This window comes from Moschus berezovskii, chromosome 27 (assembly GCF_049115385.1).
Source record: "Moschus berezovskii isolate FMDL1 chromosome 27, NW_MosBer_1.0, whole genome shotgun sequence".
Classification (NCBI taxonomy): Eukaryota; Metazoa; Chordata; class Mammalia; order Artiodactyla; family Moschidae; genus Moschus; species Moschus berezovskii.
In genome coordinates, this window is record NC_142486.1 from 21,943,957 (window position 1) to 21,961,441 (window position 17,485).

Genomic DNA, 17,485 nt, shown 5'->3' on the forward strand with positions numbered 1-17,485 from the left:
TATAAAAGGAGGAGAAAAGAATTATCTCTGAGTTCGAGGTGAAGACTAGCAATGAGGGGGCTTCTAGTTGCCCTAAGAAAGATGCCATTTCTTATCCAGAGCTGATACACCTTTTCAAGACTCAGGATATTATTGGTAAATCTGTCCAAGAGTCCAGAGAATTCATCAAACTCTCCCCTGCAGTTGCGTGTGTCCCAAAAGTCACCCAGGTTATATGTAGCTCCTCCTTCTATTCTAATTTTCAGAATCAGAGTCAAAGTCTAAGCCAGTAGTTCCCGGTCCAGGCTGCAGGTTAGAAGCCCCTGGAAAATTCACAGACACTCAGGCCCTACCCTAGAGATTCTGAGACCACTGGTCTGGGGTGGGGCCATGTATCTGTCCATTTTAGTCCCCTGGTGATTCCCATATGCAGCTAAGGTCACGAGCGGATGCTCTAAGATAAACAGTTAACTTTTAAGAGGAGATTACACAGCAGAGTATTTTCCATTTTGTATTTTTAAAGGGAGGAGGAGGATTTTTCAAAAAGGATGCAGAAGAATCTAGGAAGAGAAACTACCATTGATGGGAGAGGCTGGGGACCCAGAAACACAGAGCCAGAAACTTCACATCCTGTAGCCTTTGATGTACTGGGGGTTTTTCTAACCCAAGTATGTATTTCTTGTTCTATTAACATTTCAGTCATTAAAACTAAAAGTAGAATAAGACTGCTGGGAGAAATATCAACAACCTCAGATATGCAGATTATGCCACCCTAATGGCAGAAAGCGAAGAGGAACTAAAGAATTTCTTGACGAAGGTGAAAGAGAGTGAAAAAGCTGACTTAAAACTCAACATTCAAAAACCGAAGATCATGACATCCAGTCCCATCACTTCATAGCAAATAGATGGGGGGAAAAATGGAAACAGTGACAGACTTCATTTTCTTGGGCTTCAAAATCACTGCAGACAGTGACTACAGCCATGAAATTAAAAGACACTTGCTGCTTGGAAGAAAAGCTATGACAAACCTAGACAGCATATTAAAAAGCAGAGACATTACTTTGCCAACAAAGTATCTAGTCAAAGCTATGATTTTTCCAGTAGTCATGTATGGATGTGAGAGTTGGACCATTAAGAAGGCCAAGCACCAAAAAATTGATGCTTTTGAACGATGGTGTTGGAAAAGACTCGAGAGTCCTTTGCACAGCAAGGAGATCAAACCAGTCAATCCTAAAGAAAATCAACCCTGAATATTCATTGGAAGGACTGATGCTGAAGCTGAAGCTCCAATACTTTGGTCATCTGATGTGAAGAGTCAACTCACTGGAAAAGACCCTGATGCTGGGAAAGATTGAAGGCAGGAGGAGAAGGGGACGACAGAGGATGAGATGGTTGGATGGCATCATCGACTCAATGGGCATGAGTTTGAGCAAACTCCAGGAGACAGTAAAGGACAGGGAAGCCTGGCATGCTGCAGTTCATGGGGTCACAAAGAGTCAGACACGACTGAGTGACAGAACAAAAACAAAAAAGAATAATACAACAAAACATCCACATGCCCACAACCCAGATTAAAAAGTAAAACATCACACATATAACCGATAGCTCATCCTAGGCCTCCCTCCTTCCCCAGAAGTAACTCTCACCGCAAATTCAGTATTTGATAATTAACCTTTCTCATGCACTTTTAAATTTCTCTTACATATGGAATTGTTTTGAATGTGCTTAAAATTAATCTAACTAGTATTTATTTACTTAGTATCCTACTGTATGTATTTTTTGCAACTCTTTTTTTTAATCACACATTGTGTTTCTGAGATTTTAACTATGTTGATACAAAACTTTTTCAATTTTAAAAATTGAGTTTTCAAAAAGTTAGATAAGCCTATAAGACATATGCATCTGCTGCTTATGACTCTAGGTTTGGACACCCCAAGAGAAGATTTTACCAGGACTGGACACCGGAATGTTGCTGTTCATATGTGAATCTAGGTGACATGCCAGGTATTCAGGTACCCTGAACGAGTATGACAATGTACATCTTATGTGTGTGAGTACAAAGAATGAAAGTGTGTGGAGGTGCTTCGTAGTCTGTCTGACTCTTGTTCAGCACATCCCCTCCTACCCCACCCTCCACCTGTATGGAGGAAATTTCCTTCCCCACTAAGGTGGGCTTGGTCATATAACTTACTTTGGCTAGCGAAAAGTGATGGTTAGTAGTTTCCCAGCCCAGGCTTTAAAGAGAATTGCACTCTGACTTCCCTTTTGTAGAGTTTCAAATTTCCACAGCAAGAAAAATAGGTTCCAGGTAGCCTAGCTCCAGAGGCAGACTCATAGTCCCAGACCCACAGAGCAGTCAGCAAAAAATAAATGTTTTCTGTGGCACGCCATTGAGACTGTGCAGCTTTGTTACACAGCAGGAGATGACTAGTACATGACCATTTGGCACACCTCTTGGTCTTGTCGAACTCTTGGGGAGTTGCTCTAAGGAGAGTGTTACACCCAAAGGCAATGCTTAATTAAGATTTGGTTTTGGATCAAATATGTTTGCCCATGTGGCTGCACACACTGGACACACATGTTGTGTATATATGGTGCTGATGCATGTAAGCCCTCCAACGGGCATGCATGTGGGAAGCACATGGATAGCAGAGTGGCAGCCAAGTGACAGCTCCCAGGTCATGCACATCTGCCTAGAAGCCACGTAAAAGGCTCAGAGTTCGTTTCGCTGCTGACTCACTGCCTTTCCCTGAAACTTGGGCATCCTGAAGTGGAGCTGGAAACATCTGAACTCTTTGAGGCAGGGAGGAGGTTTCCAGAAAGACAAATTGACAGCGAACCCAAGGGAATATAACTAACCACATTTTTCTCTTCTTCAAACTCCTTCAGCCTTCTCTAAGATAGAACATTGAGGTACCTTTGTGGCAACAGAGCTTAATTCATCTCCTGAGAAAAGCACTAGAAAGGATCCCAAATCCTTCACTGTCTCGGCTGTCCAGTTCTGGGGGAGTCTAGGAGAGAAGATAAGCAGTAAATGGAAAGATCGTGCTGTTGCCCTTGTCCCCCAGGATCTTTTTCTTTTAGGAAAAGATTATCTATATACCTGGAGAAGCTGTCAATCATGTGGTCCACATCCCTAACCAAGAAAACAGACATGTGATGCAGGCTGACCAATGAGAATCATCCTGGGGACTTTTGATGGAACTATGAGAGAAGCTCTCTTTCTTCTGGTATCTCTAGCAATAAAAAGGATATTGCAGGCGAATACTATCACCAAATGGAGAAAATAAAGGCCACACCCAAGAACACAGAGCTGAGAGGTGGGAGGAACCATTTTCCTGATGACATCATTCGAGCCCCTGGATCCAGCCATGCCTGAAGTCACATTCACTTCTAAACTCAATCAACTCCCATTTTTTAGTGTGAATTGAGCTCCTGAATTTCTTTCATTTGCATCAGAGTGTTTCCTTCCTCCCTTTCCTCAACAGAAAAGTAATGCTATATTTGTTGCTTTTATAATTACCATTATAAGTCTCGTCCTATAGCAAGATAAAATTTCCTCTGAAACTCAGCTGAATAATAACTTGCCAGGATCCTGGCACTGACCCAGGATCCACTGTTGTTCTTATGGAGATACAAATGTCTACAGGAACGTACCCCACACTATCTCTAAAGGATGTCTGGTGATATCTCTAAAGGAGATCTGCCTAATTAGCAGTGATAATCCTTCTGCTAGGACCAAGGCAAACCATCCCTGGCCAAAAAACCTCCCTTTATCGCTTTCATTAACAATAGTATCCCATTAGACTGTTAAGTTCCATAGTAACAGGTAATAACACATGTAATAATAACAACTGACTCTTCATTCCTTGTGATAAAGCAGTTGTCAAATACTCAGTTCTACGGGCCGGGCACTGTTGTAAGTCCTTTGCATGAATTAACTCAGCTGATCGTCACAACAGCCCTGTGGGGACTCTCGCTGCCCCCATCCTGCAGATGCAAAAATAAAACGCGAAAAGACTGAGTAGCTTTTCCCAGATTACACAGGCTGTAGATGATAGAAAAATTTAACTCAAGGACTCAGGCTCCCAAGTCCCGGCTCTTAAACTCTTAAATAATATTAAGTGCCTGGGCCACCAAAGACATTTGTTGTCTAACCGTTAGCTGATGTCTCAGTTCAGTTCAGTTCAGTCGCTCAGTCGTGTCCGACTCTCCGAGACCCCATGAATCACAGCACGCCAGGCCTCCCTGTCCATCACCAACTCCCAGAGTTCACTCTAGGCCCTACTCAAATCTGACCTAACTTCAGAAAATTCTGCAGGGGAAAGGACAGCTCTGTTCTCCCCCAGGGAGTTCTCATTCACCCAGGGCTGACAGTGCCTCGATTATTTGCATTATTATTGTTGCTGTTGTTTTAACAACAATAACACCTCCTTGCATTTGTAAAGTGCCGTCTTTTTTTTTCAAAGTTTATTTCTTGGCTGCATCTCACAGCATGTGGGATCTTAGTTTCCCAACCAGGGATTGAACCCACTCCCCCTGCCTTCAAAGCATGGTACTAGACCACCAGAGAAGTCCCATAAAGTGCCATCTTTTTTGAGACTCCTTCCCTTTCCATAAGCCAAGATGTATTGGTGACAACCACGTGAGGCCTGCAGAGAAGCTAGCATTCTCACTTTACAGGGAATCTGAGTCCAAAAGAAGAAAGGTCAAGTTTCCAGAATAAATCCCAGGATCTAACCTTATCACAAGTTAAGAGACTCTGCTTTGAGGCAGAAGAGCCAGGGCCTGGAGCCCTTTTGCCAGCAGCCCCACCCCAGCCCCAAAGCCGAGCCTGGGGGCCTCCTCACCCATGCTGTTCCAGGAGCCTCAGCCTCACCGCCGCCTTCTGCTGGGGGCTGAGGTGCAGGCAGTCTCTGAGGCCATGCAGGGCAGTGGCCCAGGCTCTGGGGGACAACCCACGGCGGATGACAGCTGCTGGCAGGTGACAGAGCAAGTTCCCCAGGATGTCCACGGTGTACTCATCAGCAGTGGAGTGGCTCTGAAATTGACAAGTGGAGCTGGTGGAAAGGCCCAGTGGGATTCCAGATCATGATCCCGTAAAACACTTCCTGACCCCAAACCTCATCAAGGTTCCAGGATCCGAACCACCTACCCTACCATGGACTCACACAAGGCCTAATTTCACCCCAAGGGAGTAGGCCTCAGAAGTCTGGGCAACCACACGGAGAGGGGGGTGGGTGTGGGCAGAAGACTTGTCCATCATGAGCACTCACTCACGGAGGCTGTGGTCATTGTCACTGTTATTGCTCTGAGGATACCTCACTGTTCAGTACCCATTATGATGAGAGTACAGCAATAACAGTACTTTCAAGTTTGTAGGCCCTTGGAAGCCTCCAAAGCTCTTTCTCAAAATGACAAAAATAGCTAACATTTATTCAGTGCTTACTATGTGCTCGGCACTGTTGTAAGTGTTTCTGGGTCTTACTCTATTCATCTTCAAAGTAACTGTATAAATACTAATATCATACACTTTTTCAAGATAAAGAAACTGCCAGCTCAGCCCTTTGAGCCTCTGCATTATACAGTATATAACCTATTTCATGTCCGCAAGAGCTCTATGAAGAAACTGCTACTGTACCCATTTTACAGATGAGGAGACTGAGGTTCAAGGATGAGAAATGACCTGCCCAAAACTACAAAACCAATCACTGGCAGAGACCTGTCCAGAGCCCAGACTCTGTGTACTGTGCTCTTTCCAGGCCTCCAGGGTGGTTTCCCCTCATTCAGGCCGCAGAATGGAAGTCCCCAGAACCAGTGGCCAAGAGTATCCCAGTGGTTTCAGAGCCATCTTTGAGACCCACAAATCAGACTTCTGCCCATCACATCAGACCTGAGAACCCAGCCAGCTCCTCTGAGGGCTCCCCAGGATGCCCACAGGCCCCAGAGGGGAAGGGACACGAGTCAAAGTGTCACCCAGGAAGAATTTCCTTACCAGGCACTGCTGCACTTTCTTGAGGATGGAATTTTTTTTGTGGGAATCCAAAACCAAGGAGTCCAACTGACTCTTTCCCAGGCTGATCAGGAAGGGCACACACTGAGAAGCTGGGATAGAAGCCAGGTAGCGAGCCCTGGAGAGAGATGGGGAGAATGAGGGAAGGAAAACAGGTGCTGCTCTGTATTTGCCCAAGAGCTTATCACAGAGCTGATTCTTAAGTGTTGGTTCTTCCCAGTGATGTCTTGGCTCCTTTGAGCAGGGAGCAAGCCTCCAAACCATCATTTTTCTTTTTTAATGGCAGGAAACAAACTTCCCATAATGCTCTTCTCTCACAGGTGGAAACAAGTTTCCCATCATGCTCCTCTTCCATGACCCAACAGCAGGATATGAGAACAGGATCTCCACAGACAGAAGCTGCCTGTTGGACTGGTTGAGGGGAGACGAGGAGAAAGGAAATGAAAAACCAGAAGAAGAAAGAGACAAAGAGGAGAAAAAAATGAAACAGAAAGTGGAGGGAAAAAGATGAGGAGAGAGTGGGGAGAGAAATGACTCCCAATTCTGTCAATCCCAGGATTCTCTAGGGCAAAGAAACATAGAGACCAGTTAATACAACAGATTATTTCAGCTAGTAATGAATGGAAGGAGGAAAATTAAATGGCTCTATCATGAAGGATGATGTGGAGACCAGCTGGGGAAGCCCCTCTGAAGGGAGTCCTGTTTGAGCTGAGACATGGATATGTGGAATAAGACAACCATGCCAAGGTCAAGTTTATAGAAATAAGCCTCCACTGTCTCTCTCCTTCCAGCCAGGCTCCTTGCACTCCATCCTCTCTATGGACTTTGATGATGATCTTTCTGAAACATAAAACTGTGCCCAGAATACAAAACATCCCAGAGTGTCACACAAGCCCTCCCTGACCTCTCTGGCCTTCTCATTTGAGCCCCTGGATCCAGCTATGCCTGAAGTTCATGCCTGGATTTTCCTGAAAACAAAATTACCTTTTATTGTCTAAGCCAGTTTGAGTTAAGGTTCTATTACTTTCAATCAAATAGCAACTTGATATTATAGTTGGCTTAACACTTGTCTGTTTTTCCTCCATGAGAATGTAGGCTTTTATAAGGGGGAAATTAACTTACCTCTTAGAATTTAGTATGTAGTCAGTACTCAACAAATATTTTTAATTCAGTGAAGACAATGGCAGCAAGAGAAGGAAGAGGGAAATAAAGAGAAAAAGAGAGAAACTGTGTCCAGACCATCTTTAAAAAGCAGGGCTGCCCCCCAGGCCTGAACACCCACACATCTTAGGAGAAATCCCACTGTTCCCATTAGGCCTGATTCCCCTGCCCGGACCCAGCTGTAAGGCCAGCTCAGATGTGACCTGCTTCACTGGCATTCACTCATTCAAGCTCAGGTTGCCTTGGCTTTGGTTTTTAAATAACAAGAAAAAGTAAGAGAGTCTGCCTGAAACATCAACGTGGGGCTCAGAATTTATATGCTGGTTTTCACGGATTTAACTGTCGAAGGCACTCCCTACTTGCCTCCAGTTCGTCACCAACACCCAGGGAAAGAATCACTTTGGCTTTGGGGACACCCGCCAATCACACTGCCAAAAAGGGGGACTTGATGTTCACTTACGGAAGTACAGCCAAGAGGAAGGGTGGCATAGAGGACCTGGAAACCTCCCAGTATTTCCACGCCAAACAGTTAACCTGAAAGATTAAAGCAGTTCTAGGAATCGAGTCCAATAAGACCAAACACAGGTTGTGCTTTCTGTGGGTCAGACACTGTTCTAAGTGCTTTGAATACATTCACTTATTAACTTATGCGTTCACTTTAACACCCTAAGATGTAGGTAACACTACTACACCAAGTTTATGGATGAGGAATCTGGGGTACGAACAAGATGTCCACACAAATTTAAGTCTGAGAATGCTCACCACAGTTTCTTTTATAACTACAAATGAGAAGTGACCTTAAGATACATCACTAGCGGAGTGACTAAGTAAATTATGGTACAGTCATATGGTGGAACACTACGCAACTATTTTGTTTCCATATGGTAGATTTATGTGTGTGTGTATCATATAAATTTTAACAGAACGTTGTGCAAGGTATGAGCTTATTCGCATTTTTTTAATTACATGTAGACATGTTTTCAGTTCAGTTCAGTCGCTCAGTCGTGTCCGACTCTTTGCGACCCCATTTTAGATATACCAAAAATTCTCCAAGTCAATAGCAAACTTCCTCTGCAGTTATACCTCTGAAGCTGCATGACTGACATTTGAGGCAGGATAAATCCATGTTGCAGGAGCTGTCCTCGGCATTACGGGATGGTTAAGTAGCATCCCGGGTCTCTACCTACTAGATGCCAATAGCATCTCCCCCAGGTGTGATGAAAAAAGATGTTTCCACATATGCCCAAATGGTACCCTCTTGAGAACTATGCTCTAGGAGAAATTTTACTTTCTCTCTATTGTTTTGTTTTATAATAATTACGTGTTTTCAGCAAAAAGATAAACAATAAAGGCAAATTTTCTAATTACTGGTATCTGAACTGGAAAAGACTCTGATGCTGGGAAAGGTTGGGGGCGGGAGGAGAAGGGGACGACAGAGAATGAGATGGCTGGATGGCATCACCGACTCTGTGGACATGAGTTTGAGCGAACTCCGGGAGTTGGTGATGGACAGGGAGGCCTGGCGTGCTGTGATTCATGGGGTCGCGGAGAGTCGGACAAGACTGAGCGACTGAACTGAACTGAACTGAACTGAAGATTCTTAGAACTGGGCAGAGTCAGGTAAGGAGGTTTATGGGGACATCTCTTCCTATCTGAATATGCAGGTCTTCCTCAAAGCAGGCCTGAACTCCATCCATTGCATCAGTTGGATGAGTGGAAGGAGACAGCCACACCAAGGTCCAGGTTACAGAAATTACCTGCTTCCCGCCCTACCTGGGCAAGGCTTTTTGTAGATTTCAGGGTTTCTCACCAGGGAACTGTTAAAATGAAAAGTATCAGGCTTCATCCCAGGAGCCCAGGGAAACTCTGCAAGTGGGGCTCTGCATTTTTCAAGTTTTGTTGCGGTATAATCGATATGCAGAGAATTACATATATTTAATGCATACTCTTTGATGAGACGAGCACAGGCAAACACCTGTGATGGCAGGCATCACCACAATCAGGGTAATAGGCATGCCCAGCATCTCCCAAAGTGTCCTTCTGTCCCTTTGTTTTGGTTCTTTAGAAAGAGCACATAACTTGAGAGCAACCCTCTTAGCAAATTGTGAAGTGCAGATATATTGTGAACTGCAGGCGCTGTGTTGTACAGCACATCACAACTCGCTCATCCAGAAAAACTGAACCGTGCTGCACAGCAAACAAGCCTTCCAGGCAGTGCTGATGCAAGCTCAGCTTTGAGAACCACTGACAGAGTAAATAATCTGAGGGAATGACAGGCTTCATTAAAAATTTGCACATTATTCTAATAATTTCAAAGGATTTAATAGTTGGCTTTACCCTTCCTGGGTCTTGAGGAGAAAATTCTCTTTTCACTTTTGTTCTGTTGCAAATATTTTCTAATTTTCCTTGTTATGGCTGCTTAGATACACCCATCATTTAAAAGTGGAACATTTAATTTCCAAATACATGGGTGCTTTTAAGTATCCTTGCTATTAATTTTCTTATTTAAATGCTTTCTTCTCTGCAATCACCCTCTTTGTTTTTTCAGTCTTTTAACTTTATTGAGGCTTTCAATGGCTAAGTCAAAGAGCTCTCTCAGTAAATGTTACATTGCACGTGAAAATATGTGGATTATTTTCAAATATCTTTTAATATTGATCTCTAACACAATTCCACAGTGATAAGAGAACAGACCTTGTATGGCTTCAATGCCTTTAGACAATGAAATGTTTGCACCTTGTTTTATGTCCCTGGATATGTTCCAGTGTCTCCTGGTTTACAGTCTACGAGAACTTGAATAGAATCTGTATCCTGCTGTTGTGTGAAAATTGTATAAATCTTAATTATGATGCATTGGTTCATAATGCTTTTCAGGTCTACTATAAAATTTCTGCCTATTCATTCTATTAATTTTTGAGAGTTTGATATAGAAACTCCAACTAAAAATCTGAAATTATCTACTTAAAAAAAATCATAATATATAGTGGAACTGTGTGTGACTTTGTTCTGTATTTTCCAAGTCTCCTTGGAAATGTATTATCATACTTCCATAATTTTTAAAAAAAAAGAAAAGATTTTAAAAGATAATAAAAATTAAAATATATAGAAGGGAAAAAAAGAAAATTTTATTGCTTAGAAATATTTCATTCAGATCTGAAATGCACAGGCCACGTGCTCACGCTGTCAGACACTATACAGCTCACTGCTTACACTCCAAGTCCAAACGCTGCTCCCCAGGCCTGTTTTCACTTACTTAGATACAGTGAAAATCAGGCACTGCTTCTGGTCTCCCCAAAGAGTTAAAGAGTCTCCTTAACTGTTTGGAAAATGAAGTTCTAAATGAAAAGTTAAATTCTGCTGGAGGACTGTTCCCATGCCAGGCTACCACTGGAAACGGTCGGAAGGTGGATGAGAGTGTGACCAGCACTCCCAGGAGAGCATAATTGTGAATGTGCAAAAATGGCCTACTTGCCAACTGAAATCTGAGGTTCACATCTGAGTATCAAATAGCCCGTCTGCTGAGACTCTGGCTGCAGAGGCATGGGTATGTGGAGCTTTAAATACAGCAATTAGAGAAAAACTGGCTCAATCCTTGGCCCCATATCATCACCTGCATCAGTAACCCTGGCACGAGTATCTTAGGACACCACAGTTAATCCACCGGTGATCAGGGTAGGGAGAGAGAATGAGAAGCGGGGAAGGGTTTTGATGGTACCTGATACGGTGAAAGCAGAGAGAAGTTGTTCTCGAAATACTGGAAATAAGCCAGAAAGGAGCCGGCGCTCATGGCGTCAATGTGGGGGCACGTCACACCTTTGAGCAGCTGCCCTGCACTGGAACATGAGACAAGGGGCCCAGGAGGAGGGGCAGCAGGGAAGAGGAAAGAAGGAGCAGGAGCAGGCAGTTCTGACGCAACACCCACTGCAGGCAGGCATCCACCTCCCGCTCCTGGGGAATTAGGCTCCTGGAGAGGGAGACTGCAGAGGGCTCGTCAGCCCCAGGCTTACCTCAGGAGCTCCTCTGGCTTCCTGGTCGTCTTTGACAGAAGCTCAAACAGGAACAAGGCCTGAGGGAAGAGAATGATTGCCACATTGATGGAGCACTCATGGGCCATCGTCATGAGTCCTATGCTCCCATTTCACAGATGGGAAAATGGAAGCTTTGTTATTTACCTAGAACCACACAATTTCAGGAATTCCCTGGTGGCTCGCGGAGTCTGCCTGCAATGCGGGAAACCCGAGTTCGATCCCAGGGTCGGGAAGATCCCCTGGAGAAGGAAATGGCAACCCACTCCAGTATTCTCGCCTAGAAAATCCCATGAATGGAGGATCCTGGAGGGCTACAGTCCACAGCGTTCCAACGAGTCAAACACAACTGAGTGACTTCACTTTCACTTTCACATAGTTGCTAAGTGGTCAGGCCGGGATTTGAGCTGGTGTCCCGTGATTGCAGAGCCCATGCTCTCACACCCCAGGTGGTCCAGGAGGTGAACGAGGAGCAAAGTCAAGGCATCAAGGCGGGAGATTTACTTCCTGTGCTCAGAGAAGCCGCTGCCCAGTTGAGGATCCCCCGCAGCCCCTATTTCATGCCCACCTGCTGGTTCCTGAACACACAGCATTCCAGGAAATAAAATTGACAATGACTAGACCAGGATGGGCTAGAAAGTTCCATAGATAAAGAACCTCCTGGGTCTTCCCTGGTGGTCCACTGGCCAAGAATCCGCACTCCCAGTGCAGGGTGCCTGGGTTCGATCCCTGATCAGGGAACCAGATCACACATGCTGCAACTAAGAGTTTGTGGCCCCTTCAACCTCTCTGAGTTCAGCAAGTCACCTGTCTAAACAGCTCACTCCCCACCAGCTAGAACCCCTGCTTCCTTCCCCTGGCTTACTGTCTCCTCAGCACTCATCAGCATCTATCATCTAACAGGGCACACATTTATTCCCTGGATGCCATGCTCTCATTGCCAAAGACCCAGGTTCAATCCCTGGTTGGGGGACTTACATCCCACAAGCCCTGCAGAGGGAACAAAAAAAAAAAGAAGAGGCAACAGGTAGCAGGGCATACATTTAACTACTGATCTTCCGTACTATCTCCCTTATTAGGAAGGAAGCTCCCCAGGACCACGAACAGCACCTGGCACCTGAGAGGGAAGAGAAGCGGCCAGGGTCTCATAAACACTAGAAAGCAAGTCAGAGGAAGTTCAAGGGCCTCCACAGCACAACCCTCCCCAGGCGGCCCCAGTAGTAACTGCTCTCATGTACAGGGCATACCCAGCAGAGTCTCATGAGAAGTGAGGCCCATTTTGCAGATGAGAAAACTGAGGCCATGGGAGGAGAAGCAGTGACCCCAAAGTTAATCAACAGCAGCCCCGGAATTCACACTTGGGTTTCATCTAACTTAACACTATTCTGCCTCCTGAGTTTGTTGCTGTTGTTCAGTCACCAAGTCATATCTGACTCTTCCCAAGCCCCTGAACTACAGCGCACCAGGCTTCCCTGTCCCTTACCAGCGTCTCCCGGAGTTTGCCCAAGTTCATGAGATTAATCACACAGAAATAAGTACCAAGTACCCAGTTAACCTTAGAACAGACCTTTCCCACAAGACAATCAGAAGCCCAGGCACCAACTCTGGGCTTTGCGGTTGTACCTGACTCCTCCGGATCTCCTTTTCCTTCAGGACTGTGGAGTTGAATCCAGGTTCCCTCCATAAATCAAAGAGAGACACTTCCTTAAAGAAAGCCCCCTGTATTTCGATAATGCCAGAGGCAGTATCTCCTGCTTCCATCACCTGTCAAAAGTGAGAAGAAACATAATAACAACTTTGCAGAGGATGGACTGAGTGTTGGGTGAGGGCCAGGCGCTGCATCAGTCAGGTGCTTCACGGGCAATAAATCCCACCAGATCTGCTCAGCAACCCAGTGAGGTAGGGACAGTCCTTATCCCCATTTTACAGCTAAGAAAACCACGGCTTAACAAGAAATTGGCTGAAAGTTGATAACGTGAGATTCAAGCCCAACTCTGTCTTATTCCAAAATCCACACCCTTTAACCATAAGAGCTACAGCTATGTGCAAGGTATTGGGATTTTAGGCCCAACCCTTTGAGTTGCTTTCTTAGCAGACTGTGCAATTAGACATGGCAGGTCCAACGGGATATGATGCCCAGAAGACTCACTGCAAGTGAGAGAGAGAAATGTGGGCATGGCTTTGGAACAGGAAAAGAGGGCCTTTCTGAAGCACTAGGGGAATTCAGCATTCATTTCCACATTTGAAAACCAAACCCCTGAAACATTATGACAGCAAGAAATCCAACTGAAGAAAAGTGTTCCGGATTCAGCTGGCTGGGGACAGCACCAGGGTCTGGGGAGAATCAGGTTCGACCCCAGAGGCACTTTCTGGAAAGGAGAGGAGGTGGGCATCAGAAGAATGCATTCTCCAGGCTTAGAACGACCCCACAGAAAGACAGAGCCCCCTCACAAAGTCCCAAAACCACACGCTTGAGAGCCCTGGGGGCTGCGGACCAGACAACTTCCTCTCACCTTGCTCAGGACACCGTGCTGCTGGGCAGGTGACAAGTCGGACACGTGCAGGGAGGTGGCACTTCTTAGGAGCTGCATGAGGTCCCTGCAGTCCATGGCGTGGAAGGCCTGCGTGCTGACCCCAGCCAGCAGCACGCCCATCTGACTGACGTTGTAGAAGGACAGCACCTGGGGGTGCCGGCAAGGGAGGGTGAGGACCAGCCTCGGGGCTGCACCCCAAGGGCTTTTACCAGGCCCCACTGCAGGCTGGGCATCGGGATGGGCACTGCGGCACCACTGTGAGGGAGACACAAGCTGCCCTCCCAGACCCTCCTCCTTCCATCAGGAAAGAGACTTGAGTGTCAAAACACAACACATAGGTAACTGTGCCACTGGGGTAATCCCTATGCCATCCGAGGCCACAGCAGAATTAATAAAAAGCAGTGGAGGAGGGCAAGGCAGACCACTCCAGTATTCTTGCCTGGAGAAACCCCATGGACAGAGGAGCCTGCTGGGCTGCAGTCCGTGGGGTCGCAAAGAGTCGGACACGACTGAGCAACTAAGCACAGCCCAGTGACCCATATGCCACCGCTGACCAGGCCATGGGCTCTTCTGTGTGTAATCTGATCTAGCTGACGAAATTTAAAAATTGGGGGGATCCTATAAAAATCCAAATCAGAGTTTCTGCTTTATTTAAAAACAAAAAAACATCAGGCAGTACCCACAGTGACAACAATGGGCAAGAACCTGGGGGTGGGTCATGGCATCTCTGCTTACCCTGCCCACCCCTCTCATGGGACCAGGAGAAGCCTGCTGTCCTCAGTCAGTCACCCATCAGGCAACTGACACAGCAAAGCCCCACACTCATCTGTCTTCATGTGGAAGCTCTGAGATGAATTAAAGAAGCATTTTAGGATGTGAGTCTGATATTTTATATATATTTTAAAAATATGACTGTAGCTGGCCACCTTAACAAAAATCATGCCTGTTTCCCAACCCCTCCTTTGGAGTAAAGAGGCTAAATGTAATATAATCAGAGACATTTCCTGGTTCTTCAAAAACAACCCAGCTGAGTGGTTTCCTTGAGCTATTCCCTCTAGAATGAACAGTCTCTTACTGTCCTTAAGGAGGGCAAAGACTTTTGAGCTCTTGGCTTCTTAGCAAAAGTCGCCTCATTCCTCTGTAAGAAGAGCTGGACTCCAGGAAAGAGAAAAGCCACTCGGTCCAGGGCTGGGAGGAACAAGACTGTCTCCCTCAGCTCTCTAAAATCACATTCACAGAGTTGACGTAGGTGGCCCCAGTCAAAACAGAAGGTCTGCAAAGCCTTCAAACTAAAGTCTGCAGAAGTCTTGAAGGGACAAGATGGATGGTCTACCCTTAGCTTTGAGTCAGAAAGGAGAATGAGTGGGCAGTGGTCATGGTGCCATGATAGAGGCAGTCAGCATGACAGTGAAGCAAGTGGGCTCTGAAGCCAGATGCCCTGGGTTCAATCCCAGCTCTGTCCCTTTCATGTGGCCTTGGCAATTCCCTTATACGCTCTGTGCTTCACATGAATGACCTGGAAATGGAGGTTATAACATTACTGACCTTCTAGGGTTGTTGGAAAAGTTAAATGATTAACTCAGTGATAGCTAACTCTCACTGAGCTTGGACTCTAGGTCACGTGTTGGCCAAACTCTTCCTGTGTACCGACTCACATAAACCTATGGAATAGGTGCTATTGTTAACCCCATCTTACAAATAGGGAAACCGAGGCAAGGAGAAGTTGTCAGTTCCCCACTGTCAGGCAGCAGACACTGTCGCACGTGGAAGACCAAGGATTTGCACCCGGGTAGCCTTCCTCGCACCATCTTCTTACTGATTGGCTGCCCCTGCTGAAGGTCTATAACCAGCCCCTTCGGTCTTGGGCTATTATAACAGAGTCCAAAGCTCCAACTGACCTTCTGGTGGGCCAGGTATTTGGCAGACAAGATGATGACCTGGCTCCTGGCCCAGCCTGAGACCTGGTTGAGGGTCGAGATGGCGCCATGCACAGCCTCGGGGGAGAGGGATTCCAGCTGACTGTGGGTCAAGCCCACGACCGCATCCGACAAAGAGCCCAGAGTCTCATTGAGGGTCTGGTTCTCCATGGCGATTTCCAGGAGCTCAGCTTTGAGCTAGAAAGGGAGTAAGCCAGGATAAGAGTCAACAGCAAGCAGGACGGTGGTTCCTTCGGACTACACCCCAGGGTGCACCCTCGCCTCCCTGCCTCATCAAAAGCAAGGGGGCTCCTGCTGAGACCAGACCATGAGTCACCCCACTGAAAACGCCACCTCCTCTGGCCACGACCCTCCTCTGCTGCAAATTCACTCTGTGCTTCATTTAAATATTAATTTGCTATTAAATCAACCTTAAAGCATGGCAGAAGGAAATTTTGTTCACTCATAACTCCGCCACATTCCCGTAGCATCTATTTTCTTTTTGCTGACCTTGAACTCTACATCCCGTCTATATGGCCGGTTTTCTTTTATGAAACACCCAGGGAAGCTTCACAATAATATATAAATGTGTAAAAATAATTCTCAACAGTAACAAGAAAGTAAAAGTCTCCTGAAAACTCTACCTCAAAAACATTACTATGGTTGGTAATTGGGTGTTTTATGTTTCCAAAACTTCTTATGCCTATGTAAATAAACTATGGTATCTAGTCTTTACATAGGTGTAACATGAACAGAAATGCAATTTTCTGCTCTATTAAAAATTTTTCATTTAAAATTATCTTATAAGTTTTTATGTTTTTGTGATTCCCTTATTTTTTATAACATGGCTGTCCAGGTATAGTCAAGTGTGTTTCCCAACTGCTTTCAGTAAAGAAGGTGATCAATTTATCTGTTGTAACGTGACCTCTATACAAAAAAAAAAAAAGACAACAGAACGGTTTGTGTTTTAACACCTGAATTTGCATGAACCATATAGTCATGTCAGAGGCGTGTACGCAAGTATTCCAGATGGCCACTAGGGGGAAGCAGAGTAAAGTGAAAGAGACAGCTATCACAGCTCCTGGTTTTCTCCAAACTCAGCAGTTCCCCTTCCCTGGAGATCAGCTTCCACATCTGCAAAAGGCCTATAGCAATGGTTCCCAAAGTGTGGGGCTTAACCAGTAGTTTCAGCATCACCTGGGGAGTTGTTAGAAATGCAGCATCTCAGGTTCCACCCCAGTCCTCCTGAGTCAGATGAGGGTATCTATTAAGCTGTTTCCAACAAGTCCTCCAGATTCTGAAGCACCCTCCGGGTAAGAACTATTGACCCAAATGAGCCAAAGGGTTCTCTCAAATCTAATTGTACCCAACTTTCTTCCTGGTCACAACTGTCCCTGTGGCCCTAAACTACACTTATTTTCTTATTTTTGTTTGCGCTTGCTTGGGAAGGATTCTTTTCCTGGAAAACAAAAATATGCACTGACCAACAAAATGCCTATAGTGTCAAATGCCAAATGGGACTGAGGATTTGGTGATGTGTGAAAAACTGCTGTGGAATAACTGATGATATGACCAAAATTTTCTTGAATATTGCTCTCATGTCATCTTTCCCATTTAAAAAATGAGAAACACGAAGTGAGAGAGAGGTTTCCCTGGTGGCTCAGTGGTAAAGAATCCTCCTACCAAAGCAGGAGGCCAGGGCTCAATTCCTGGTCCGGAAGATCCCACAGGCCGCAGAGCAACTAAGCCCATGCGCTCCAACTACTGAGCTAGTGAACCTAGGAGCCGCAGCTTCTGAGCCCACGTGCCACAACTACTTAAACCCATGGGTCTAAAACCCGTCCTTCACAACAAGAG

General features: G+C 45.6%; 1 protein-coding gene across 1 annotated transcript in view; it reads right to left on the minus strand.

The window, feature by feature from the left end:
* The window catches only part of OTOA (otoancorin), a 69,858-nt gene that overhangs the window by 27,638 nt on the left and 24,735 nt on the right, over positions 1-17,485 (minus strand). Inside the window, exons 12-20 of the mRNA XM_088832941.1 lie at positions 15,611-15,826; positions 13,692-13,859; positions 12,802-12,942; positions 11,161-11,219; positions 10,869-10,986; positions 7,614-7,687; positions 5,975-6,110; positions 4,830-5,020; positions 2,897-2,990 (exon numbers count right to left, since the gene is read on the minus strand). Of these exons, the coding sequence (XP_088689067.1) occupies positions 2,897-2,990; positions 4,830-5,020; positions 5,975-6,110; positions 7,614-7,687; positions 10,869-10,986; positions 11,161-11,219; positions 12,802-12,942; positions 13,692-13,859; positions 15,611-15,826 (1,197 nt within the window). The remainder of the gene's footprint in view (positions 1-2,896; positions 2,991-4,829; positions 5,021-5,974; positions 6,111-7,613; positions 7,688-10,868; positions 10,987-11,160; positions 11,220-12,801; positions 12,943-13,691; positions 13,860-15,610; positions 15,827-17,485) is intronic.